This window comes from Pongo abelii, chromosome 11 (genome assembly GCF_028885655.2).
Source record: "Pongo abelii isolate AG06213 chromosome 11, NHGRI_mPonAbe1-v2.0_pri, whole genome shotgun sequence".
Taxonomy (NCBI): domain Eukaryota; kingdom Metazoa; phylum Chordata; class Mammalia; order Primates; family Hominidae; genus Pongo; species Pongo abelii.
In genome coordinates this window covers 37543466-37571423 of record NC_071996.2, presented here as the reverse complement: position 1 = coordinate 37571423, position 27958 = coordinate 37543466, and the positions used below count along the sequence as shown (strand labels likewise).

The 27958-nt window shown below is 38.3% G+C and overlaps 1 protein-coding gene across 18 annotated transcripts in view; it reads left to right on the top strand.

Moving 5' to 3' along the window:
• Positions 1 to 27958, top strand: part of ZRANB3 (zinc finger RANBP2-type containing 3) — a 332321-nt gene that overhangs the window by 236322 nt on the left and 68041 nt on the right. For all 18 annotated transcript variants that reach the window (XM_054549318.1, XM_054549309.2, XM_054549308.2 and 15 more), the window contains 4 exons: positions 16601 to 16720; positions 19638 to 19757; positions 22385 to 22564; positions 25835 to 25987. In XM_054549318.1, coding sequence (XP_054405293.1) covers positions 16601 to 16720; positions 19638 to 19757; positions 22385 to 22564; positions 25835 to 25987 — 573 coding nt within the window. The remainder of the gene's footprint in view (positions 1 to 16600; positions 16721 to 19637; positions 19758 to 22384; positions 22565 to 25834; positions 25988 to 27958) is intronic.

Here is a 27958-nt window from a genome sequence, read left to right as displayed (position 1 = left end):
CTGATCTTGAACTTTGGTCCTCAAGTGATCCACCTGACTTGGCCTCCCAAAATGCTAGGATTACAGGCTTGAGCCACTGAGCCCAGCCAAAAAATCAAATTATATCAAGTACTCTCTCAGACCACAGTGGAATGAAATTATAAATCAATTCCATGGCCGGGCACAGTGGCTCATGCCTGTAATCCCAGCACTGTGGGAGGCTGAGGCGGGTAGATCACAAGTTCAGGAGTTCAAGACTGGCCTGGCCAACATGGTGAAACCCCGTCGCTACTAAAACTGCAAAAAGTAGCCGGGCGCAGTGGCAGGCACCTATAATCCCAGCTGCTTGGGAGGCTGAGGCAGGAGAATCGCTTGAACCTGGGAGGCAGAGGCTGCAGTGAGCTGAGATCCCGCCACTACGCTCCAGCCTGGGCAACAGAGTGAGACTCTGTCTTAAAAACAAAAAAAGAAATCAACTACAAAAGAACCCTCAAAACCATGCAAATACGTGAAAATTAAATAGTCTGTTCCTGAATGATCACTGAGTCAACAATAAAATCAAGATTGACATTTGCAGATTCTTTGAACTGAATGATAATAGTGACACAGCCCATCAAAACCTCGAGGATACAGCAAAAACAGTGCTAAGACGAAAGATCTTAGCATTAAATGCCTGCATCAAAAACTCTGAAAGAGCACTAATAAGACAATCTAAGGTCATACATCAAGAAACTAGAGAAACAAGAACAAACCAGACCCAAACCCAGCAGAAGAAAAGAAATAACAAAAGTCAGAGCAGAAGTAAATGAAATGGAAACAACACACACACACACACACACACTCACACACACACACGATAAATGAAGCAGAAACAGGTTCTTTAAAAATATAAACAAAGTTGATAGACCATTAGTGAGGCTAACCAAGAAAAGAGGAGAGAAGATCCAAGTAGGCTCAATTAGAAATGAAAAAGAAGATACTACAACCAATACCACAGAAATGCAAAAGATTATTTAAGGCTGCTGTTAACACCTTTATGTGCACAAACTAGAAAACCTAGAAGACATGGATAAATTCCTGGAAATATACAACCCTCCTAGATTAAACCAGGAAGAAATAGAGACTCTGAACAGACCAATAACAAGCAGCAAGATTGAAATGGTAATTTAAAAATTGCCAACAAAAAAAGTTCAGGACCAGATGGATTCACAACTGAATTCTATCAGACTTTCAAAGAAGAATTGGTACCAATCCTATTGAAACTGTTGCAAAAGATAAAGTGGGAATCCTCCCTAAATCATTCTATGAAGGCAGTATCACCCTAACACCAAAACCAGGAAAGGATATAACAAAAAATGAAAACTACAGACCAATATTTCTAATGAACACAGATGCAAAAATCCTCAACAAAATACTAGCTAACCAAATCCAACAGTATATCAAAAAGATAATCCACCATGATCAAGTGGGTTTCATATCAGGGATGCTGGGATGGCTTAACACACACAAGCCAATAAATGTGATACACCACATAAATAGAATTAAAAACAAAAATTACATGATCATCTGAATAGATGCAGAAAAGGCATTTGACAAAATCCAGCATCCTTTTGTGATTAAAACCCTCAGCAAATCATCATAGAGGGGACATATTTTAAGGTAATAAAAGCCATCTATGACAAACCCACAGCGAACATTATACTGAATGGGGAAAAGTTGAAAGCATTCCCCCCTGAGAACTGGAACAAGGCAAGGATGCCCACTTTCACCACTTCTATTCAACATAGTACTGAAAGTCCTAGCCACAGCAGTCAGACAAGAGAAAGAAATAAAGGGCATCCATGTCAGTAAAGAGAAAGTCAGATTGTCATGGTATATGATCGTATACCCAGAAAACCCTAAAGACTCATCCAGAGAGCTTCTAGATCTGATAAATGAATTCAGTAAAGTTTCAGGATACAAAATCAATGTACACTAATCAGTAGCATTGCTATACACTAACAGTGACCAAGCCAAGAATCAAGTCAAGAACTCAAGCCCTTTTACAATAGCTGCATTAAAAAAAAAAAAAAAAAAAAAAGGAAAGAAATATACCTATCCAAGGACCCAAAAGACCTCTACGAGGAAAACTACAAAACACTGCTGAAGGAAATCACAGATGACACTAACAAATGGAAACACGTCAACACATCCCATGCTCATGGATGGGTAGAATCAATATTGTGAAAATAACCATATGGCCAAAAGCAATCAACAAATTCAATGCAATTCCCATCAAAATAACCATCATCATTCTTCACAGAACTAGAAAAAACAATCCTAAAATTCATATGGAACCAAAAAAGACTCCTCATAGCCAAAGCAAGACTAAGCAAAAAAGAACAAATCCAGAGGCATCACATTACATGACTTTGAACTGTACTACAAGGTTATAGTCACCAAAACAGCATGATACTTGTATAAAAATGGGCACATAGACTAATGGTACAGAACAGAGAACCCAGAAATAAAGCCAAATATTTACAGCCAACTGATCTTCGACAAAGCAAACAGAAAGATAAAGTGGGGAAAGAACACTCTATTCAATAAATGGCGCTGGGATAATTGGCAAGCCACATGTAGAAGAATGAAACTGGATCCTCATCTCTCACCTTATACATAAATCAACTCAAGATGGATCAAACACTTAAATCTGACCTAAAACCATAAAAATTCTAGAAGATAACATTGGAAAACCCCTTCTAGATATTGGCCTAGGCAAAGAGTTCATGACCAAGAACCCAAAAGCAAATGCAACAAAAACAAAGATAAATAGATGAGACTTAAATAAATGTAAAAGCTTCTGCACAGCAAAAGGAACAGTCAGCAGAGTAAACAGACAACCCACAGGGTGGGAGAAAATCTTCACAAACTATGCCTCCAACAAAGGACTAATAGCCAGAATCTACAAGGAACTCAAACAAGGCAGCAAGAAAAATAATAATAATAATAATAATAATAATCCCATCAAAAAGTGGGCTAAGGACATGAATAAACAATTCTCAAAAGAAGATATGCAAATGGCCAAAAAAATGAAAAAACGCTCATCATCACGTATTATCAGGGAAATGCAAATTAAAACTACAGTGCGATACCACCTTGTTCCTGTAAGAATGGCTATCATTTAAAAATAAAAAAATAAGGCTGAGTGCAGTGGCTCATGCCTGTAATCCCAACACTTTTAGGAGGCCAAGGCAGTCAGATCACTTGAGGCCAGGAGTTTGAGACCAGTCTGGCCAACATGGTGAAACCCCATCAGTACTAAAAATACAAAAATTAGCCGGGTATAGTGGCGTGCGCCTGTAGTCCCAGATACCTGGGAGGTTGAGGAAGGAGAATTGCGTGAACCCAGGATGTGGAGGTTGTTGTGAGCCGAGATTGCACCACTGCACTCCAGCCTGGGTGACAAAGCCAGACTCCCTCTCAAAAAGAAAAAGAAAATGCAAAGGCATAAGAATGATACAGTGGGACTTTGGGAACTTGGGGGAAGGGTGAGAGGGGTGTAAGGGATAAAAGACTACACATTGGGTGCAGTGTACACTGCCCAGGTGATGGGTGCACCATAATCTCAGAAATCACACCTAAAGAACATATCCATGTAACCAAACACCACCTGTTCCCCCAAAAACCTAATAAAATAAAAATAAATAATAAAACAATGAAACATTTTTTAAAATAATGATAATAAATAGTAAACAAAGGAATGAACCAAAAATAATCAGTGTTACCAGTACAAAGTCAATTAGTGGAGAATCTCTGATAATTAGGAGAATTGCTTTTCTTCTATATCATTATTTTTGTCGCTTTGTAATGTATGTTGAGAATACAATGGATGCAAATGAACAAATTCTTCAGATTTGTGATCAGCATAATATTCTTCTAGAAAAAAAAACATACATGTGTTACATATGGTCTAGCCATCTCTCAATTCAAGTACATTACAACAGGCACATCACAACAATGCCTTATTTTTAGAAGAAACCATTTTGGGAGAAATGCCAGTTATTTTTCTATGAAAAGGATTAAAGCCAACCCATAATTTAAACTTTCTTGTCACTAGAGGGATGGCAGCATTCCTTCGTGCCTTAACAACTTTCCAGAAGGCAAATTACTTTAAACACATTTTCCTTACGCACAAAGTGTTTCCTCTTTAATTGCCTCAGCAGCTTAGCACAGGTGGAATCCTATTTATAATATTCGGTGAGGTATAATGAGGCCACTGCAATATTCCCTGCTGCAGAGGGTCTGGGAAGATATGAGACTGAAGAGTGCTTCTTCTTGTGCCAGTTCTGTAGTTTCGGAAAGGATCTCTGGCTCTGAATTGGGGACACTCTGCCTCCTCTTCATTAGCAGGAAATAGTCAGCAATAATCAATACAGTGCAAATAAAATAATAATGTTACCATTTTACAGGATGAAAGAGTATATTAGCTATATGAAGATGTGGCATGGAGGAAGGCTTTATTAAAGATAAGGAAATAATCCACTTGAGAAGGAGTGTTGTAAGGTTTTTGAGGTGGCAAGAATGGGTAGGTTGGAATCACAAATAGAGGAGTTTACCATAGAAAAAGAAGAAATAACCTCTCTGCCAGACGCGGTGGCTCATGCCTGTAATCCCAGCACTTTGGGAGGCCAAGGCGGGTGGATCACCTGAGGCCGGGAGTTCGAGACCAGCCTGACCAACATGGAGAAACCCCGTTTCTACTAAAAATACAAAATTAGCCAGGCGTGGTGGTGCATGCCTGTAATCCCAGCTGCTCAGGAGGCTGAGGCAGGAGAATTGCTTGAACCCAGGAGGCAGAGGTTGCAGTGAGCCAAGATTGCACCATGGCACTCTAGCCTAGGCAACAAGAGCAAAACTCTGTCTCAAAAAAAAAAAAAAAAAAAAGAAAAGAAAAAAAAGAAGAAGAAATAACCTCTCTTGTTACAAAAGGAAAGGAAGTGAGGATGGGTAAATTAAGGAAAGGTAACAGAATTCTCAGATGTGATTCTATTTCCTTTGGGCAAGGGGTGGTTTGAGAGCCAGGAGTCATAGGTTATGATTTTGAAGGAAGTGGAAGAGGTTGAAATAGTTTTTGCATTTTACTGGAGAAATACGCTAATAATAAGAGCTAAAACTTTTATAATGTTCACTATGTGCCAATCACTAATCCAAGCATATTTCATGGACTAACTTATTTAATTTTCACCACAACCCTATGCGGTGTAGGTACTTTTATCTTCTTTTATAGATGAGAAAATTAAAGCACAGAGATTAAGTGACATTCTCAATGTCACTCACATTGTAAATGACGGAGCTAGGATTCAAACCCAGACTGTCTGGCTCCAGAGTCCATGTGCTTAGCCATCATTCAACAAGGATAGCTTAATAGACATAATATTTGTTAGTGACCATGGATTAATGTGTTACCTGTTTTTCTATTAGTCAGGGTCAGGGTCTCGCTCTGTTGCCCAGGCTGGAGTGCAGTGGTGTGATCATGGCTCACTGCATCCTCTAACTTCTGGGCTCAAGCAATCCCACCGCAGCCTCCTGACTAGCTGGGACTACAGGCATGAGCCATCGTGCCTGGCTCCCTATTAGTGATTTTTCAACATCCCTGAATAGGCATGGAAAAGATACAGACATTAAAGTCTGTACATTCTAAGGGAATGCCTCCAGTTTTTGCCCATTCAGTATGATATTGGCTGTGGGTTTGTCATAGATAGCTCTTATTATTTTGAGATACATCCCATCAATACCTAATTTATTGAGAGTTTTTAGCATGAAGCGTTGTTGAATTTTGTCAAAGGCCTTTTCTGCATCTATTGAGATAATCATGTGGTTTTTGCCTTTGGTTCTGTTTATATGCTGGATTACATTTATTGATTTGCGTGTATTGAACCAGCCTTGCATCCCAGGGATGAAGCCCACTTGATCATGGTGGATAAGCTTTTTGATGTGCTGCTGGATTCAGTGTGCCAGTATTTTATTGAGGATTTTTGCATCAATGTTCATCAGGGATATTGGTCTAAAATTCTCTTTTTTTGTTGTGTCTCTGCCCGGCTTTGGTATCAGGATGATGCTGGCCTCATAAAATGAGTTAGGGAGGATTCCCTCTTTTTCTATTGATTGGAATAGTTTCAGAAAGAATGGTACCAGTTCCTCCTTGTACCTCTGGTAGAATTCGTCTATGAATCCATCTGGTCCTGGACTCTTTTTGGTTGGTAAGCTATTGATTATTGCCACAATTTCAGAGCCTGTTATTGGTCTATTCAGAGAGTCAACTTCTTCGTGGTTTAGTCTTGGGAGGGTGTATGTGTCGAGGAATTTATCCATTTCTTCTAGATTTTCTAGTTTATTTGTGTAGAGGTGTTTGTAGTATTCTCTGATGGTAGTTTGTATTTCTGTGGGATTGGGGGTGATATCCCCTTTATCATTTTTTATTGCGTCTATTTGATTCTTCTCTCTTTTCTTCTTTATTAGTCTTGCTAGCAGTCTATCAATTTTGTTTATCCTTTCAAAAAACCAGCTCCTGGATTGGCACAAGACAGGGATGCCCTCTCTCACCACTCCTATTCAACATAGTATTAGAAGTTCTGGCCAGGGCAATTAGGCAGGAGAAGGAAATAAAGGGTATTCAATTAGGAAAAGAGGAAGTCAAATTTTCCCTGTTTGCAGATGACATGATTGTGTATCTAGAAAACTCCATTGTCTCAGCCCAAAATCTCCTTAAGCTGATAAGCAACTTCAGCAAAGTCTCAGGATATAAAATCAATGTGCAAAAATCACAAGCATTCTTATTCCCCACTAACAGACAAACAGAGAGCCAAATCATGAGTGAACTCCCATTCACAATTGCTTCAATGAGAATAAAATACCTAGGAATCCAACTTACAAGGGACATGAAGGACCTCTTCAAGGAGAACTACAAACCACTGCTCAATGAAATAAAAGAGGATACAAACAAACGGAAGAACATTCCATGCTCATGGGTAGGAAGAATCAATATTGTGAAAATGGCCATACTGCCTAAGGTAATTTATAGATTCAATGCCATCCCCATCAAGCTACCAATGACTTTCTTCACAGAATTGGAAAAAACTACTTTAAAGTTCATATGGAACCAAAAAAGAGCCCGCATTGCCAAGTCAATCCTAAGCCAAAAGAACAAAGCTGCAGGCATCACGTTACCTGACTTCAAACTATACTACAAGGCTACAGTAACCAAAACAGCATGGTACTGGCACCAAAACAGAGATATAGATCAATGCAACAGAACAGAGCCCTCAGAAATAACGCCACATATCTACAACTATCTGATCTTTGACAAACCTGAGAAAAGCAATGGGGAAAGGATTCCCTATTTAATAAATGGTATTGGGAAAACTGGCTAGCCATATGTAGAAAGCTGAAACTGGATCCCTTCCTTACACCTTATACAAAAATTAATTCAAGATGGATTAAAGACTTAAACGTTAGACGTAAAACCATAAAAACCCTAGAAGAAAACCTAGGTATTACCATTCAGGACATAGGCATGGGCAAGGACTTCATGTCTAAAACACCAAAAGCAATGGCAACAAAAGCCAAAATTGACAAATGGGATCTAATTAAACTCAAGAGTTTCTGCACAGCAAAAGAAACTACCATCAGAGTGAACAGGCAACCTACAGAATGGGAGAAAATTTTCGCAACCTACTCATCTGACAAAGGGCTAATATCCAGAATCTACAATGAACTCAAACAAATTTACAAGAAAAAAACAAACAACCCCATCAAAAAGTGGGCAAAGGATATGAACAGACACTTCTCAAAAGAAGACATTTATGCAGCCAAAAAGCGCATGAAAAAATGCTCACCATCACTGGCCGTCAGAGAAATGCAAATCAAAACCACAATGAGATACCATCTCACACCAGTTAGAATGGCGATCATTAAAAAGTCAGGAAACAACAGGTGCTGGAGAGGATGTGGAGAAATAGGAACACTTTGACACTGTTGGTGGGACTGTAAACTAGTTCCACCCTTGTGGAAGTCAGTGTGGCGATTCCTCAGGGATCTAGAACTAGAAATACCATTTGACCCAGCCATCCCATTACTGGGTATATACCCAAAGGACTATAAATCATGCTGCTATAAAGACACATGCACACATATGTTTACTGGGGCACTATTCACAATAGCAAAGACTTAGAACCAACCCAAATGTCCAACAATGATAGACTGGATTAAGAAAATGTGGCACATATACACCATGGAATACTATGCAGCCATAAAAAATGATGAGTTCATGTCCTTTGTAGGGACATGGATGAAATTGGAAATCATCATTCTCAGTAAACTATCACAAGAACAAAAAACCAAACACCGCATATTCTCACTCATAGGTGGGAACTGAACAATGAGAACACATGGACACAGGAAGGGGAACATCACACTCTGGGGACTGTTGTGGGGTGGGGTGAGGGGGGAGGGATAGCTTTAGGAGACATACCTAATGTTAAATGACGAGTTAATGGGTGCAGCACACCAGCATGGCACATGTATACATATATAACTAACCTGCACATTGTGCACATGTACCCTAAAACTTGAAGTATAATAAAAAAATACAAAACTGTACATTCTGTGTATTTTGATTTTTAACACCCAAATAAGGTGTATTCTGTGCTTTAGTAGGACAAAGTTGATTATCTTATTGTCATGACTAGTGGATGGAGTTTAGAAATAAATCAAGAATGTTTTTAAAAATTGAATTCAGTTTTTTTGTTTTTTTTTAAGACAGAGTCTCGCTCTTTCACCAGGCTGGAGTGCAGTGGCGTGATCTTGACTCACTGTAACCTCCACCTCCCAGGTTCAAGCGATTCCCCTGCCTCAGCCTCCCAACTAGCTGGGACTACAGGTGTGCACCACCACGCCCAGCTAGTTTTTTTGTATTTTAGTAGAGACGGGGTTTCACCATGTTAGCCAGGATGGTCTCGATCTCCTCACCTCATGATCCACCCGCCTCAGCCTCCCAAAGTGCTGGGATTACAGGCGTGAGCCACCGTGCCTGGCCTGAATTCAGTTTTAAAAGATTTAGATTAGCTGTTTTGTTTGTTTGAGACAGGGCCTCACTCTGTCACCCAGGCTGGAGTGCAGTGGCACAATCACAGCTCACTGCAGCCTCAACCTCCCAGGCTCAAGCAATCCTTCTGCCCTAGCCTCCCAAGTAGCTGGGAATATAGGCACATGCCACCACACCTGGCTAATTTTTAAATTTTTTGTAGATACAGGCTCCCACTATGTTGCCCAGGCTTGTCTCAAACTCCTGGGCTTGAGCAGTCCTCCTGCCCCAGCCTCCCAAAGTGCTGGGATTATAGCCATGTGTTGCTGTGTCCGGCCTAGATTAGCTGTTTTGATCAATGACTTTTATGATCAAACTTCCATGAACATAACTTTTTTAAAGCTCATAATACTATTGGCTTTACTTTTTCAAAATTTGGGTAAATTTTGAGTAAATGGAATTATTTCATTCATGGGAATGTTCTCATGTATCTTTGCCAAATTGATTGATTGATTGATAATGATTGCCTTATTATAACTTGTTCTGAAAACCTTATGGAAAGATTTAGGATCTTAGGGTTTTTTTGTAAAACTATGTTGGTTAAGATATTAAATTGGAATCGCCTTCTTCACAGGGTATTGTATCCCGTCTACTTTTCAGTGTGCTGCTTGTGGAACTCCATCAGTGTCAAAAGATTAAATGTATTAGAGGTATTAGATTTGTATTTGCAGATATATTTATAAGGAAGTAAAATATTCCTTGAGATAAGAAAATAATACTTTTGATAGTTCACTGGAACCATCTTTTGAAGTGAAACTAGTGTTTCTTTGGGAAAATTTGGGCATGAGGCTCTGTAAAAATGTTCAAAGCCCTGACATTATGGTATGGAAACTGCCAGTCTTCTCCTGAAGGCTGTCTCCTACCAGATTTGAAAATGTTCACTAGCAGATTTGAAAATGTTTTTTCAGGCTAATGAAAAAGTTTCTAAATTAAAAACTATCGGCAAAGGGGGAAGGGATACTGGAAGACAATGTCTAGCCTTTCTTTTGTGGTGAGCTGCAGAAGCTAGGTGTGGAGTAAATAAACAATGCATATTCTTTAATTTGGTACTTGCCTCTGCTTATTTAAGATAATTTTAAAGGATAGAAAGTAAATCAACTATCACAAAGTAAATAAGTTATTAAGGAACAGTATAAGGTGAGCTAGATAAATGAATAAAAATAAGAGAGTATATCAACTGATGGGTAAATAAAATGCATATATATTCATACAATGGAATATTATTTGACATTAAAAAAGAAACGAAGTGCTGATGTATGCTACAACATGGATTGGAAACCATTACACTAAGTTAAAGAAGCTATCTCAGAAAACACATATTATATGATTCCATTTATATGGAACGTCCCAAAGAGTCAAATCCATAGAGACAGAAAGTCTATTAATGTTTACCTAGAGCTGAAATGATGGGGAACTGGGGTGTGACAGCTGAGAGGTAAAGGAATCCTTTTTAGGGTAATGAAAAGGTCCTAACATTGTTAGGTTGTGATTGTTGTGATGATACACAATTCTGCAAATGTACTAAAAGCCATTGAATTGTACACTTTAAAAGAGTGAATTTTATGGTATGTGAATTGTATCCCAGTGAAGCTATTTTTTAAAAAAGAGAGAGAACCCAGGTTCTTCTGTCTTCTGTTGTCTGACCCAGTTCACTGCTTGCCCTCAACAGCTCCTATTATAGCCCCAAGGTGACTTCTGCATTCCGGGATGTCAGATATCAAGTGCAGCCTATAATGTCCAAAGCAAGGAAAAGTGTTCCTAAGAGTATCTTTGTCAGGGAGGATGTTTTTTTGAAACCCCCAGCAGACTCCTCAGGTGTCATATTAGTCAGAGTCATTTGCAGGGGAAATGAAAATGCTAGGTTTGCTTAGACCAATCACAATTCACCTGTGACTAAGAGGACATTAAAAGAGCTTTAAAAAAAAAGAGCTTAAAAGGTCATGCGATACCTGAACAAAACTATCATTTGATTGGGTTCTGAGGACTTTAGGACATAAAGGGAAGCTTCCTTTGTGCTCACACTCTCTTAGCTGCAAGTTATAACTGTTAAAGAAAAGATTATTCTGACTTGTTAAAACAGTAGGGAAGACTACTCAAGACTTGCAGTAGAGGTCAACTCTTTTGCAATAGACGAGAGAGGTTGAGCTCAATTGCAAACACAAGGACAAGTAGAGATTTATAGCCAGCGAGTAGGTTGAGAGAGTTGATGAATGGAAAATTACTAAGAGGAGACATCAAGGGTAAGGGATTCTTGCTACAGACAGGCCAAGGGTTTATACATCAAAGGTACGGAATAAGGAACTAGATCCAATATCAAGAGTGGGGGGATTTTCACTGAAATGACTTAGTGGGGTTCCTATAAGACCGGGCTATGCAGGCCTGGCAAGGACAGGATGGACACCGAAGGCCAAGGTGAGGGCTTAGTTCCAAAGAGGGCTCAGGAGAGCCTAACTGAAGTTAGGTCAAAGGAGAGTCTTTGTCATAGCTCAGGTTTCAAGTTTTTGTCTTTCTTTTTTTTCTTATTATTTGTTTAAAAGCCAACAATTTGAAATCAAATAACTTTTGTCAGGTCTTTAGTGCAATGTAGATTTTTCTTAAACTACTTTTACTTCAGAAAGTAAGATGTTACCTCTTCACTGAAAAAAAAACATGAATATTCTCTTCATTGTTGTATTTTATTTTATTTTATTTATTTATTTATTTTTTTGAGATAGAGTTTTACTCTTGTTGCCCAGGCTGGAGTGCAATGGCGTGATCTCAGCTCACCGCAACCTCTGCCTCCCAGGCTCAAACGATTCTCCCGCCTCAGCCTCCCGAGTAGCTGGGACCACAGGCATGTGCCATCACACCCAACCAATTTTATATTTTTAGTAGAGATGGGGTTTCTCCGTGTTGGTCAAGCTGGTCTCGAACTCCCGACCTCAGGTGATCCACCCACCTTGGACTCCCAAAATGCTGGGATTACAGGCATGAGCCCCCGCGCCTGGCCTGCATTTTTTAAAATAATATATAATGTATAGTCTTCATTAATTACTTAAATTAGATCTTCGACTAACAGGCTTATTACTAACAGATCAATTCTAGTAAAATAGAGTTTTGAACACATGCATTTTCTGCAACTTCTGTGAAACCTGAACCGACATAACCAAGATGCTGATTATTATGAGGACCTGCCATTCCACATACTATGTACTTAAGATCGTTTGGAAGCAAATTCCTGTTCAGATAATTTAAAATCTGACAATGCAGTGATAGTTTTTATTAGGATAATATCAAAATAGTTAAAATGCATGCATGGTACATTTTAAAATGAAAATCTATGTAATCCCCATCTTAAGAACCTAAGAGAATCCCAAAAGTTCATTTGTTACTTTTGATGTTTTGGTATTCCCAACACATTTTCTCCTAAAAAGCAATATCACAAATGATGGTTAATTTGCTTTGTTAGTCCTAAGAGCCTATTTAGTCAGTTATGTAATTGAACTTTATAATGTTAGTAACCATAAACCTTTTTGAAGCACTAGTGGAAAGGAGTGGGAAAAAGGGGGCTTGAACTTTGGCATCGGCATCTCTCGTTGTGATGGAAGCAGGTGATATCAGTGGAGGAGACTCTAAGAAAAATTGTTCACTTGGGAAGAGGAGGGGGAATCCATCCGAGACTAGAGGTTTAGCAATTATATAGTTTGTAAGTCTGGACTGGATAGTAATGAATGTACCTTAAAAGTACTCCATCTTGACATGTACATTTTGAAAGGCTTATCACAATAAATATAGATCTTTAGGCAAATATGCACTTTATTAAAGTGGTTCAGTTGCCATGACAACATATCCGGAATTTATAGCTCCTTGTTTTGACAGTACTTCATTTCCACTTTCCAAGGCACTGAAATCCAAGGCTAAAGTTCTTAACAGCCCCTACTCTCATTGTATGATGAATTTCTGTGGTTTAGAAAACTTAGACATGCAAAATGTAGTTTGCAGAATCTGTCATGTGACTTTATAGTCATATATGAATTTTAAGTAGGTATTTTTCAGTTTTGAAATGCCTCCTTTTTAATTTTTTATTATTGCCAAAGCTACATAGTATCATAGTTTAATGACCAGAGATCCAAAAAATAACAGTCCCCTAACCTTATTTCTCGAAGGCAACAACCTTCTTTTCTTTCAGCTGATTTTTTTTTAGTATTTACTTCAAATCCCTCAACACCATACTTATATTGCTGCTTTGTTTGTATTACTATTTGCTTTGTAATTTTAGCTGTCATCAATTGGCTTCTTAATAAGGAAGATTAAATTTTAGCCCTGTCCCCTATTGCCCCACTCTCACGCACATATCTTTCTGTTATTTCCATCCTTCCATGAAAGTCATAATCATAGTTTTACTGATTTTATAGGAACTTATTACCAATTTTGGCTTGATCAGTATTCACCATGTTTATTATTAGAACCATATTTATAACATTTACAGGTGAAACATGGTATGCTATGGATATGTTTTCTTCCACAACTCATTTTATTTCTTTGGCATTAATAATTATAAAGGTTTTTCTTTTCTTCTTTTATTAGTTTTCTATGTAGTTGTCACTAATCCATCCTCAAAGTTTCCCCTAGTTATTTAACCTCCTCCCAATATCTTTAAACATTAAGCATTGTATTAATCTCATCTTCTTAAAGAAATTTCCCCTGATTCCTTCTGATTAGCTCCAGTCTGAACTGTTACTCTTCAGGCCTGCTGCAGAGCTCTCATCCTGGAGATTTTTACCTCTTTCCTTTATATTATTTTCTTTCTTTATTTACTTCCTTGTTTTGTTGGAGCATTTTGTCCAGTAGCCTCCCAAGAAATGGTATATTGGAAGCAAATTATTTGCATTCCTTGCATATTTGAAAATATTACTATTCTATCTGATTTTTAATTAGCTGGATATAAAATTTGGAGAAATCATTTTCTCTCATTTCTGGTATTGGTATTGAGAAATCCAATACAATTCAGAATTGTTATTCTATTTTGATTCTATGAAATCTTTTCTTCCCTTTTCTGGAAGCTTATGGAATCATTTCTTTGTCCCAGTGTTCTAAAATTTCTTGATAATGAGCCTCGTTCTGGATCTATTTTCATTCAATGTGAAAGACACGTAGTGGGTCTTTTCCATTTTTCATTTTGGAAACTCATGCCCTTCAGTTATGTAGAACTTTATTTCTTTGATGATTTTTGTTAGTTTTCTCTCTGTTTTCTGAGACTTTTATTATTCATATATTTTCATATATTGCCCTCATGACCTGATCCCCTAATTATTTTACATTTTATATATATATATTTTTTGAGACAGAGTCTCACTGTTGCCCAGGCTGGAGAGCAGTGGTGTAATCTTGGCTCACTGCAACCTCCACCTCCCAGGTTCAAGCGATTCTCCTGCCTCAGCCTCCCAAGTAGCTGGGATTACAGGCACGTGCCACCATGCCCAGCTAATTTTTGTATTTTTAGTAGAGACGGGGTTTCACCGTGTTGGCCAGGCTGTTCTTGAACTCCTGACCTCAAGTGATCTGCCCGCCTTGGCTTCCCAAAGTGCTTGGATTACAGGCGTGAGCCCCCGTGCCTGGCCTATATTTTATATTTTCTGTTTACTTTCTGGGAGATTTCCTTAGCTTAATAACCAATGAATTATCCATTTTTGCTATTATATTTTTCATTTCTGACAGTACTTTTTTTCCTCTTTGTATCTGTTTTTTTTTTTTGTAGCATACTGATCTTGTTTTATAAATGCAATCTCTTCCAGTTTTCTTAGCTCTGTATATTTGATCTGTTCATACATGTTGCTTTCTACAAATATCTATTGATCTTTGGTTGGTTGCTTATATTTACAAGAAAGACACTAACCACTGACTAGAAGCTCTGCACATGTATATGATTTATAGACTATGGCCTTCGATAAATGGTGATCTGAATGGGATGTCTCCCTGGGAAACCCCTGATAGCAGTATCTTTAGTTTTTTCTCTTGGCTGATCAGATTCCTTAGAAAAGAATCACTTTATATGATTCTGCTCTCTTGCCTAAAGGACATAAGCCTATTTCTGTTTTGGGAAGTATAGGGGTAAGAATGCTGGGACAGAGGGGCAGATCTCAGCATTTATTTTGTAACTTTCAAGTAATCCCCATGAGTTTTGTAGGATATACTTATCATCAATATAGGATTCCTCCATCCAAATACCTTCTATTTTATCCACTCCAGAGAATAAGTCTGTAGTTTTCTACCAGAATGGTTATGGTAGTTACCTATTGTATGGAATAGGTAGAGAGAAAGTAAATAGCAGTATTGTACATAATCAACTACTTAAACATTATTTCAGCAGGTCCTCCTAACCACACTCCTACCCCCCATTCCAGAGGTGTCATTTTCTGAGCCTTTTTAGATGACTGCAGCCGAAATCAAGTGCTTCTCCACTTCCCATAGCCAGTTTAGGATCTGTGAGATTGGTTAATCAGTTATCAGTCATTATCTACTTTTTAGCTTCCAAAGTTTTGTTGCTATTGACTTTTCTCCAGTTCTCTTTGTCCCTTTACACTTGCTATCTTTTAAACATAGCATTGAGAAGGAGCAGAAGTTAAATGTGGTCAGCCTGGTATCTTTTTCCAAAATTTCTAAATAGCCAGTTTTTAAAAGTTAAAAGATACATATATTCATATTTTAAACTTAATTCATGCTATCCTCTTTAATTCCTATTTACTTTATATCAAATTGATTTTTCACTCTTAATAAGTAACTTGGCTTCAAGTTACCTGTTAATCTGAACTTTTTTAATTTTCTTCCTTCTGTGTCACAATTGTTCTATATGTCCCCCTGTTCTCTCAGACCTCACTACTGTTGTCTTCATCCCATCACTCCAGCCTCTTCTGGAACCTTCTCCATCCGAGAGATAAGCTAAATGACCTCATTTCCATTTCTCTTAATCTGTGTACTCCTTGAACTGCTTATTTGTAAGTCTACCTAAGTTTCTTAAGTAGAAAAAAAAAAAAAACAACTTTCCTTAAACCTTCAGCTTCAGTCCCTGATTTCTTACTGTTTTCAATCTTCCCTTTTAAAACAAAATGTTCTTCATCTGATTTTTTTGCTTTCTGTTTTCTCCTTAACTCTGTTCTACTTGGTCTTATATATAAACTTTTTTGAAAATCACCTTCTAAACAAAACTGCCAACTCCTTCTTGGCCATAGCCTACTTGACTACCTCCTTTCCATTGAAACCCATTGTTGTGTTGTTTTTAAATTCTTCTAATTCTTGTCTTCTTCTCATTTAATTGCTCAGTTTTTCCCCTTCTTGTCCCTCTTTTTTTACATTTTCCTTATATATGTGCTTCTACTTGCTTAGGCTACCTGGAGAACAAGGCAGCTAAAAGTTCATATTTACTGATTTTCAAGCCATTTTTCTTGCTTTATTAAAAGTGACATAAATTTTAAATAATCATTTTTATGACACTAATAAGGTTTACCTTTTAATATTTAGGCAGGTGCTGTAAAGGATTATATTAAGATGATGCTTCAGAATGATTCGCTTAAATTTCTGGTTTTTGCTCACCATTTAAGCATGCTCCAAGCTTGCACAGAAGCAGTCATCGAAAATAAGGTATGTTGCCATTTTTTAACTAAATACTTTTTAGAATGCATATTTTTACTATACTAAACATCAGTTGTAGTCTCATAATTGAAGTGTTTTTTGTCTTCTTTAGATGATGGTACATAAATTATTACACATTTTTCTTGAAAATTATATTAATATTATATGATGATGATTATATACTATTAAATTTTCTCTTTTCTTAACTGATCTCATAATTTTCCACTGACCAAATTATCTGGATTGATTAAAGATATGCTGCCATGATAGGCTATAATGTGAATTTTATTTTTGTTCCTGGATATACCGTTTTAGAGTGGTGTAGGCAGTTAAACGTTAGACTTTTTATTTACCTACACAGTGGCCTTTGAATGTGGGTGACATAGAGAGGAAAGAAAGAATGAATTTGGCCAATGTTAGTACCCAACTGCAGTCATACTATTTAAACTTCCAGGCAATATATGGAAAACGATTACTAAAATTTAGTGTAGATGTATTTGAAACATATGGCCCAAGTAATTTATCAGGTTAGCTCCATCAAGCCATGTGGCTTTACTGCATCTTCTTAGGTCTACCTTGATTTCCAATAGTCCACCAGTGAGTGACAACATCTTCCTTTGTTTCTATCAAAGATAAAAACTTAGTATACATTGTTTAAACATTAGGTAATATGTTCATTAATATTACCAGACATACTTCTAGTGTTTCCTTCATAGGAAGAGTTGTAATAAAGTGCTATACATTCAAAGGTACTTTCTCATTGGTTATCATATAGTTTCTGAAAAACACCCTCTAAGAGTTAATTAACCTTAATATTTTTTAAATGATTGGGCAAGAAATTAGATTCATAATATTTTTCTTATTCTGATTCCATTATACCTTAAAACTACTGGGATGGATTCCAAGTATAATAGTCTTTTTTTCTTACATCCATTTTACTGATATGTTTAGAATCCCATTTAGCTTTACTAAGAGTTAAAAATGTAGATATAGGCCAGGTGCGGTGGCTGACACCTGTAATCCCAGCACTTTGGGAGGCCGAGGCGGGCAGATCACCTGAGGTTGGGAGTTCCAGACCAGCCTGACCAACATAGAGAAACTCCGTCTCTACTAAAAATAAGAATTCGCCGGGCATGGTGGCACATGCCTGTAATGCCAGCTACTCGGGAGGCTGAGGCAGGAGAATCGCTTGAACCTGGGAGAAGGCAGAGGTTGCAGTGAGCTGAGATCCCGCCATTGCACTCCAGCCTAGGCAATAAGAGCAAAACTTCGTCTCAAAAAAAAAAAAAAAGTAGATATTCATGGGGTTGGAGGTGAATTTTTCCCCAACTCTCCCTACCCTGACAATGTATTTTCTTTAGAAAGACCCTCAGAGAATTTTATAATCTTCCTTAATGGCTATTAAATGGTTTACTGGTTAATGTATACTTGCTCTTTGAGGACAGAACGTTAATACAGGACATTCTTTTTAATAATTAACTTGGATATTCCCTTATAAGAGTGAATATTCATATGTTCCAACTATTTAAGGCTATATTTTCTATGGCACTACATATATGAATAAGGTTTTTTGAAATTTAGGACTTATCATTTTTAGAAGTTGAATAATGACTTCTTTTTTTTTTTTTTGAGACAGTCTCGCTCAGTCGCCCAGGCTGGAGTGCAGTGGCTAGATCTCCACTCCCTGCAAGCTCTGCCTCCCAGATTTACGCCATTCTTCTGCCTCAGCCTCCCGAGTATCTGGGACTACAGGCGCCCGCCACCACGTCCAGCTAATTTTTTTGTATTTTTTTAGTAGAGATGGGGTTTCGCCATGTTAGCCAGAATGGTCGTGATCTCCTGACCTCGTGATCCATCCTCCTCGGCCTCCCAAAGTGCTGAGATTGCAGACGTGAGCCACCGCGCCCGGCCAATAATGACTTTCTTTTTAGCTATTCTAACACATAGTGATAACCCCCTTTTCTCAACTCAAATCATTCTTAAAGACAACAATGTTCAGTTTAACACTTAATGTTTCCCTACTTTTCAAAAATGTGTGTGGGTGCCTCAGTGCCCCACCTCACTGGAGATGACCATATCACATATTTCTTTAAAGTTTAATAATGTGAAAAACCAGAATTAAAAGCTCTATTTTCCGGCCGGGTGTGACGAGGCGGGAGGATCACAAGGTCAGGAGATGGAGACCATCCTGGCTAACACTGTGAAACCCCGTCTCTACTAAAAATACAAAAACTTAGCCAGGCGTGGTGGTGGGCGCCTGTGGTCCCAGCTACTCTGGAGGCTGAGGCAGGAGAATGGCGTGAACCCAGAGGCGGAGCTTGCAGTGAGCAGAGATCCCGCCACTACACTCCAGCCTGGGCGATGGAGCAAGACTCCGTCACACACACACACACAAAAAAGCTCTATTTTCCCAGTTAATATTTGGGATATTTCAGAAATAAATGTACTACTCTTCATGAATCCATGATTTGTGGACAGAATCATCTTTCTCTTTTCTCACATGTCTGGCTGTATTTTCACTTTAGAATTAGTGATCTTATAACTTTAGAGTTAGTCTGATCCATGATTTAAAGTTTGCGTGTCAATTTACGTAGAATTTTACTGAAGACAACATTAGCTTAATTCATAAAAGATTTGTGGAGCTTCTGCTATATACAAGGCATTGCCCTTGGCATTGATGGGATAAAGATGAATTAGACATAGACTCTACCCTCAAGTAGCTTAAAAGATTAAAAAAATAAGAAATTGTTATAAGAAGCTATTAAAAAACTTGGTTAAGATTCTTCTTGTATAATATTTACCCATCTGTCACCTTAACCAAGTTCCATTTTGTTATGTGACCATAAAAATAAGCTGTAAAATATATAAAATGAGATGGGTACATAGGGGCTTGTCCTAATTTTGCCGTTTTCCTTGTTGATGCTAGACTCGTTACATTAGGATAGATGGAAGTGTTTCATCTTCAGAAAGAATACATCTGGTTAATCAGTTTCAAAAGGATCCTGACACTCGCGTGGCTATCCTAAGCATTCAGGCTGCTGGCCAGGTAAGAAATTTCAAGTCTAAATTTGGTAATGAAATGTCATTGAAATAAGAAAAAAGGCCATTCGCTATAACTTTGGTTTATAAACTTGTAACTTTGTATCTGGATGCCTTGTATAATAAATATTAATTCTTCTTCAGAGAGTTCCAGAAAGTATAATAGAAAGAGGCCTCGATGTCTTTGACACAGATCTCCTAAATTTTCAAGGAAAGGACGTCTTTGAAAGAATATACTTTCAAAGAAGAGTAAGAAGAGTATAGTTAACTTGATTGTAATATTTTTGCGTGACCTTTTTTCCTTCCTTTGAATTTGTATAGGCTTTTCTCATACCTGTCTTATATCCAACCCTTCACTTACTTGATTGTGTTGCATTAGGACCTGTATGGCAAGGTGGCCTGGGGGAAAATAACTCTTGTCTCAGGACTTTTTATAGAGTGCTTCTGTTTTGTCCCTTAGGATTAAGTTTGAAGGCAAGTAAACAGAAATTCAGATTAAGACTGACTTTAAATACACAAAGTTTAATTCTCTTATGTAGACAGTCCAGGCCTAGCCTGATGTTTGCACAAAGTCCTTAGGACCTACACCCCTTCTCGCTTTCTGCTTTACCACTCTTAGCAAGTATGTCTTATCTAAAAGGGCTGCTAGAGCTCCATCTTATCTGCAGTCTAAGCAGCTGCCTGGAGAAAAGCACACTGCACCTCTTATAGTTAGTCCCACAACCACACCTAATTTCAAGGGAAGCTGGGAAGAGTATTCTTTATTCCATGTAGCCCTGCTAAAAATTGGGTGTTATGTTACAAAGCAATAAGAGAAGGATAGATATTAGGGAAAGTAATGGCAATCTCTGCCACAGTAGGTAAGAGGGGATCTTCTGGACTGTTTTTCTGCTAACATTCTAAAATACTTTGTTGTAAATGGCTAAGCTAGGATATTTAACATAGGGAAAGGTAATTGAGCATATTGCTGTTCAACCAAGCTGGTACATGCCAAAGATCTGCTTTTACTCTGCTAATTAAAGTATATAAAATTATATACAGAGAGAAACTTTATGAGGATGAAGCAGTTCCACAACTCTCTGGGAGTTCTAACCAAAAGGAGGGTTGTCTCAATGCTTCCCTCATGTTGAGTTAAACTTCCAATAATCGGAGTTATTTATCTGTTAGACTATTCCAGCCATAGAGAATATCATCAAAAAGGGCTTAGAATTAGAAATGAAGTACTTAGAGCTGGGGAGGTGCTAAGTAGGAGAAAGCCAGACAGGAGAGTCTAGGACCTTTTGAAATTAATAATGTATGGGGCACTTACATTTTATTCAAGGCTGTACTTCTGAAGACCTTATATAAATCAAGACTCATATACTTGAGGACTGATATCTCCATAGGAATAAAGGAAAGTAGAAAGGTCTTTGTTCTTGGTACTGTGAATCTTACATTATAGTTTAGCAGCTGCTTAGAGTGGTATTGATCTTGCCAACATATTTTCCCTTTATGCTTGTATAATCAAATGATGTTTTTTATAAAATTAAAGATGTCTCTCTTTAAATACTACTTTTTATTTTTTCAGCATTATTTCTAATATTCTGTGGCATTTTCAGTCCTAAATAGCAGCACAGTTTAATATATTTGTCTCTGTATTTTTATTACCTCTAACTTCTTTTTCAGAGACTGATTTTCAGTAAATTTTTCAGCTTGAGAACTAGTACCACCATTTAATTAGTGCTAGCATGATTTTGTTATGTGACATGAAAATATTTTAAGTGAAAATAACATATCAAAATAATAGCATAGCAGTCACAAAAGTCACTCACAGGAGTTTGGTGCATGTGAACAACAAACAGCATTGATTAAATAACACTCCAAAAAAATGGCAGATATTTCTGTTTACCACCTAATGTCATTTTACTGCTATATGGCTATAGCATAAGCGTGGTTCACATTTCATTCAGCCTACCAACATTAAAGTCATGCATTTTTTGACACATTTTTTAGTTTGAGGATTTTGCATTATTTCATATATTGATTATAAAGCAAGACTTAGTTAATATTTTTATGTCACACTATTTGAAATTCATGAAAATGCAGTTGTACAGAAAATGCAATTGCATTGTATATATTGAGACATAGGCAGTAAATTTCAGGTCTTCGGAATATAACATCACAGGAAGAAAATAGTATAACCAGAGACGTTATTTTCTTGCTTTATAACATGACAGTGTGAGTTAGATGAAGAGGATGTAAATGCTCTCTGCCTAGTTGCTATAGATACCATATGTTGGAAATTGTATTCTCATTTATAAAGTATTTTATTAGATTTTCCAGTGGTAATGTGAATCTGTTCATCATCAGAGAATAAAGTGATTTAGTTTATATACTTCCATCAAGCTGACTTTTGAAATTTTGAAATACCTTTCAAGTGTGTTTTTTGTAGTTCACCTAGCTATGTTGCATTAAACATTCTTCATTTGCCTTTCATGAATTAAATCTTAATTTGGCCTAAAATAAACAACTAATTTGTTTTCAAGTCCTTCAGTGTTCTCCATTCAACATGTTCAGAAAGACTTTATTATATATGGCTGTATGTTGCATTCTCAATTTATTCGCATCTCAATTTATTTGCTTTATTTCACTTAGGGATTAACATTTACTGCAGCAAGTCATGTTGTATTTGCTGAGTTGTATTGGGACCCTGGACATATAAAACAAGCAGAAGACCGAGCTCACAGAATTGGCCAGTGCAGTTCTGTGAATATTCACTACCTTATTGCAAATGGAACCCTAGACACCCTTATGTGGGGAATGTTGAATCGCAAGGTAAAGCTTGAATTTAAATCAAGTTAGCAGCTTACTTATTATTAACCATAGCCAATGTGAGTTAAGAGGCTGAGTTTTAGTGTTTTCAGGCAAAGGATACTTAAGCACATCAAGATAATGATGACAATAGAGACCAAGCTAAGAAAAGGCTTCAATAGTAGTACCTTGCCTGCTCTCCTCTGTAATAAGAGAGGCATGAACTTCCACGTACTCCTGTTATCTTCCAAGCCCTTCCACTACTTTAGAGATACAATGATGGGGTTGGCTAGCAAGGAAACATAATGTTTCAAGCCCCAAGTCCTTTGCATAACCTAAGAATAAACCTTTTCTAGAAGAATTCTTGAGTTCCAAGCTAATTTTGGACAGAAGGTAGCCTGTACCCAGACTCTAGAAAATGTAGGAATGACATTGCTTGCTCTGTCCTCTCAGCTGTCTCATTTCCTCAGTCTTGACAATGTTTATAGAAAGGACTTGACTAAGAATTAGATGATTTCTGGCTGGGCGCGGTGGCTCATGCCTCTAATCCCAGCACTTTGAGAGGTCGAGACAGGTGGATCAACTGAGGTCAGGAGTTCGAGACCAGCCTGACCAACATGGTGAAACCCTGTCTCTACTAAAAATACAAAAAAATTAGCTGGGCATGGTAGCAGGTGCCTGTAATCCCAGCTACTTGGGAGCCTGAGGCAGGAGAATTGCCTGAATCTAGGAGGTGGAGGTTGCAGTGAGCTAAGATCGCACCATTGCAACAATTGCACTCCAGCCTGGGTGACAGAGCAAGACTCTGTCTCAAAAAAAAAAAAGGATTAGATTATTTCTGGGTTAGTTTGTTTGGGAAGCCATAACAAAATACCAATCTATATTGGGTAGTTTATAAATAACAGAAATTTATTTCTCATATTCCTGGAGGCTAGAAGTCTGAGAACAGGATGCCAGTATGGTTGAGTTCTGGTGAGGGCCCTCTTCCAAGTTGCTGACTACTGCTTTCTCATTGTGGAAAGAGGGCAAGAAAGCTCTTTGGGGTCTCTTTTATAGGGGACTAAGCCCATTCATGAGGGCTCCACCCTCATGACCTAATCACCTCCCAAAACCCCACCTCCGAACACCATCAACATTGGGAGTTACGATTTTAACATCTGAATTTGGTGGGGATACAAATATTCAGCCCATAACACTGTTTTTCAATGAAATGTTTTTTAAGCACTGGATATAAATATTCAAAATGGCCAATCATTTGTTGGTTAAGTTTCAAAGCATATAAATATTAGAATAAAAGTTTTTATGAAGAAAGTGAATAGTATAACTTCTCAAGTTAGACCTTTTCTCATTAAGCATGGAACCATTGACTGGGTAATGGATTATAATTTTGGATAATTATTGCTATGGTTTGAATGTTCATTCCCTCTAAAAGTTACTTTGAAACTTAATCCCCACTGTGGCAGTATCGAGAGGTGGGCCATTAAGAGATGATTGGCCTTCTTTCCCACCCTCTTCTAAAAAAAAGAAAAAAAGGTGATTGGGTCATGAGGGCTCTGCCCTTATGAATGGATTAATCCATTCATGGATTGAGGGATTAATGGGTTATCATAGGAGTGGGACTGGTGGCTTTATAGGAAGAGGAAGAGAGACCTAAGCTAGCACCACTCAGCCCCTTCCCCATGAGATGGCCTGTGCTGTCTCAGAACTCTGCAGGTACCCACCAGCAAGAAGCCCTCACCAGATGTGGCCCCTCAACCTTAACTTCTCAGCTTCCATAACAAATAAGTTCATTTTCTTTACACATTACACAATTTCAGATATTCTGTTACAAGCAAAAGAAAAAAGACTAGATGTCAATGAAGAGTCAAACTGAAATATTTTAAGAGATTTATTCTGAGCCAAATATGAATGACAGTGGCTCATGACACAGCCCCAGGAGATTCTGAGAACTTGTGCCTTAGATGGTTGGGCTACAGCTTGGTTTTATGCAAGGTGGGGTGGAGGGAGGCATTGGTTCCAGATCATAGGTGGATTCAAAGATTTTCTGATTGGCACTTGGTTGAAAGAGTTTATCTGAAGACTTGGAATACCTGGGTTAAGATAAGGAGTTGTGGAGACCAAGGTTCTTCTTAGGCAGATAAAGCATCCAGGTAGCAGGCTTCAGACAGAATAGATTGTAAAAGTTTCTTATTAGACTCTTTTTTTTTTTTTGTATTTAGAGATGGAGTCTTGCTCTATTGCCTGGGCTGGAGTACGGTGGCGTGATCTCAGCTCACTGCAACCTCTGCCTCCCGGGTTCAAGCGATTCTCCTGCCTCAGCCTCCTGAGTAGCTGGGACTACAGGCGCCCGCCACCACGCCCAGCTGATTTTTGTATTTTTAGTAGAGACGGGGTTTCACCATATTGGCCAGGCTGGTCTCGAACTCCTGACCTTGTGATCCGCCCACCTCAGCCTCCCAAAGTGCTGGGATTACAGGCATGAGCCACCACTCCTGGCCTCTTATTAGACTTTAAAAGGTGTCAGACTCCTTAGTTAATTCTCTCCTGGATCAGGATAAAGACCTGGAAAGGAAGGGGGATTCTCTACAGAATGTAAATTTTCCCCACAAAAGACAGCTCTGCAGAGCCATTTCATACAAAAGAAATATGTTAGGGAATAAAAGGTTTCAATTTGTTTTAGGGCCTGCTATCTGTCATGTTGGCATCTTGTTGCTACATAGTCTGTTTTGTCAGCCTTAAGATCTCTATTTTAATGTTAATGCTGGTCAGCTTTTTTGAGAAAGAGTCTCACTCTGTCAAACAGGAGTGCGGTGGCAAGATCTCAGCTCACTGCAACCTCCACCTCCTGAGTTCAAGGGATTCTCCTGCCTTACCCTCCCAAGGAGCTGGGATCACAGGTGCCTGCCACCACGCCCGGCTAATTTTTCTATTTTTAGTAGAGATGGGATTTCACCATGTTGCGCAGGCTGGTCTCAAACTCCTGACCTCAGGTGATCGCCCCCCTCGGCCTCCCAAAGTACTGGGATTACAGGCATGAGCCACTGCACCTGGCGCGTTTCAGGTTTACTTTAGAATGCTCTTGGCAAAGAGGAGGAATCCATTAAGTTGGTTGGGAGGCTTATAATTTTATTTTTGGTTTACAAAGATAATTATATTACTAAAGCCCATGATATGTTGGAACAGTAAGATTTTCTTAGTGGTTAGCTTATGATTTAAATGCAAAATCAAGTTACTTAGTGAATTTCAGCTGTGAAGTGAACTGCTGAAAAATTCATTTACTTTTTCCTCTTGTAGGCTCAAGTTACAGGGAGCACACTGAATGGTAGGAAGGAAAAAATTCAGGCTGAGGAAGGTGATAAGGAAAAATGGGATTTCCTGCAGTTTGCTGAAGCTTGGACTCCAAATGACAGTTCTGAAGAGTTAAGGAAGGAAGCTTTGTTCACTCACGTAAGATTATATGCCTTACTCTTTTCTATTTTTTTTTAGTATCCTGAAACTATAACTTTGTATGTATGGTTTTAAATAGCAACTCTCAATTATTTATGGTGTTGAAAGGAGACTTCACATAAAGCTGGAAACCCTCTTAGAACCAAAAATTAACATTGTTTTCCAACAGTTTTAGTACTTACTGTTCAGCTCCTCAGATAAACAAACTGAATAAAATTCAGAGTTCAAAAGAAAATATAGGAGGCTATCTTTATGACACTGAGAATAGGGAAAGGTATATTAAATGTGCCTTAAAATGTGCAAATAATAAAGAAAAAGATTCAGATATTTGAGTATATCGAAATCAAAGGTTTTGTTATACAAACTGTCCTGTATATAAATCACAGACTCAGTAAAGATATTTGCATTACAATGTCCAAAGTATATGAAGAATTTATACAACTCAATTAGTAAAGCATAAACAAGTCAACAGAAAAATAGGCAAAGAGCTGGGCATGGTGGCTCACACCTGTAATCGCAGCATTTTGGGAGGCTGAGGCAGGCAGATCACCTGAGGTCAGGAGTTTGAGACCAGCCTGGTCAACATGGTGAAACCCTGTCTCTACTAAAAATACAAAAATTAGCTGGGTTGTGTTGGTGCATGCCTGTAATCCCAACTACTCGAGAGGCTGAGGCACAAGAATCGCTTGAACCACCTGAAGGCAGGGGTTCCCGTGAGCTGAGATTGCATTGCTGCACTCCAGGCTGGGCGATAGAGTGAGACTGTGTCTCTGTCTCAGAAAAGAAAAAAAAAATAGGCAAAGAATATGAGCATCAGAGGACACCTGAATAGCCAATAAACATGAAAAGAAGCTCTGCTTCACTAAAACAAGGCAAATTGTAAAGATAATTTTCCCCTTTACTATTTATTAGTAAGTAATTAGCGGTATAACACTTTCAAAGCATGTGACCCCCCGTTCCCAAAACTTTTTACTGAGTGTTTTTAGCGTTCATTAATGATATTTGCATGAATCACCTTTGAAATGGTTTTTCTTTTCTTTTCTTTTTTTGAGACAGAGTCTTGCACTATTGCCCTGGCTGGGTACAATGGCGTGATCTCAGCTGGCTGCAACATCTGTCTCCCGGGTTCAAGCGATTCTCCTACCTCAGTCTCCCGAATAGCTGAGATTACAGGTGCCCGCCACCATGCCTGGCTAATTTTTTGTATTTTTAGTAGAGACAGGGTTTCACTATGTTGGCCAGCCTGAACTTGTGATCCGCCCACCTCGGCCTTCCAAAGTGCTGGGATTACAGGTGTGAGCCATGGCGCCCGGCCTGAAATGGTTTTTCTAATTCCATCATTGCTTCTATATTTATTAGTTGGCATTTTTCTGTAAAGAAGACATTTACCTCCCCGCTTTGAAAAAATACCACTATGGACCAGGCGTGGTGGCTCACAAACCTGTAATCCAGCACTTTGGGAAGCTGAGGTGGGTGGATCAGTTGAGGTCAGGAGTTCAAGATCAGCCTGGCCAACACGGTGAAACCCCATTTCTACTAAAAAAATACAAAAAAAAAAAAATTAGCCAGGCGTCATGGCACACGCCTGTAATCCCAGCTACTTGGGAGGCTGAGGCAGGAGAATCACTTAAACCCAGGAATTAGAAGTTTCGGTGAGCCGAGATCACGCCACTGCACTCCAGCCTGGGTGACAGAGTGAGACTCCGCCTACAAGAAAAAAAATTACTATGAACTTAGGGGTTTCAATTATTATTATTTAATGTGTTATAATCCTTTACCTTTTTTTCTTTTTAAGCTTAGATCTGGCTAATGAAAGCTCCTTTAAACTGGCTCCTTTTTTAAAAAACACATCCTTATAATTCTCTGAGTGCTTCCTTGCTTTCTGGCACACAATATATAACAGGTTCACCTAAATTTTTTTGCCCCAGACCTGGAATTGGCCATTTCTTTAAGGAGCACTTACTCCCTTTA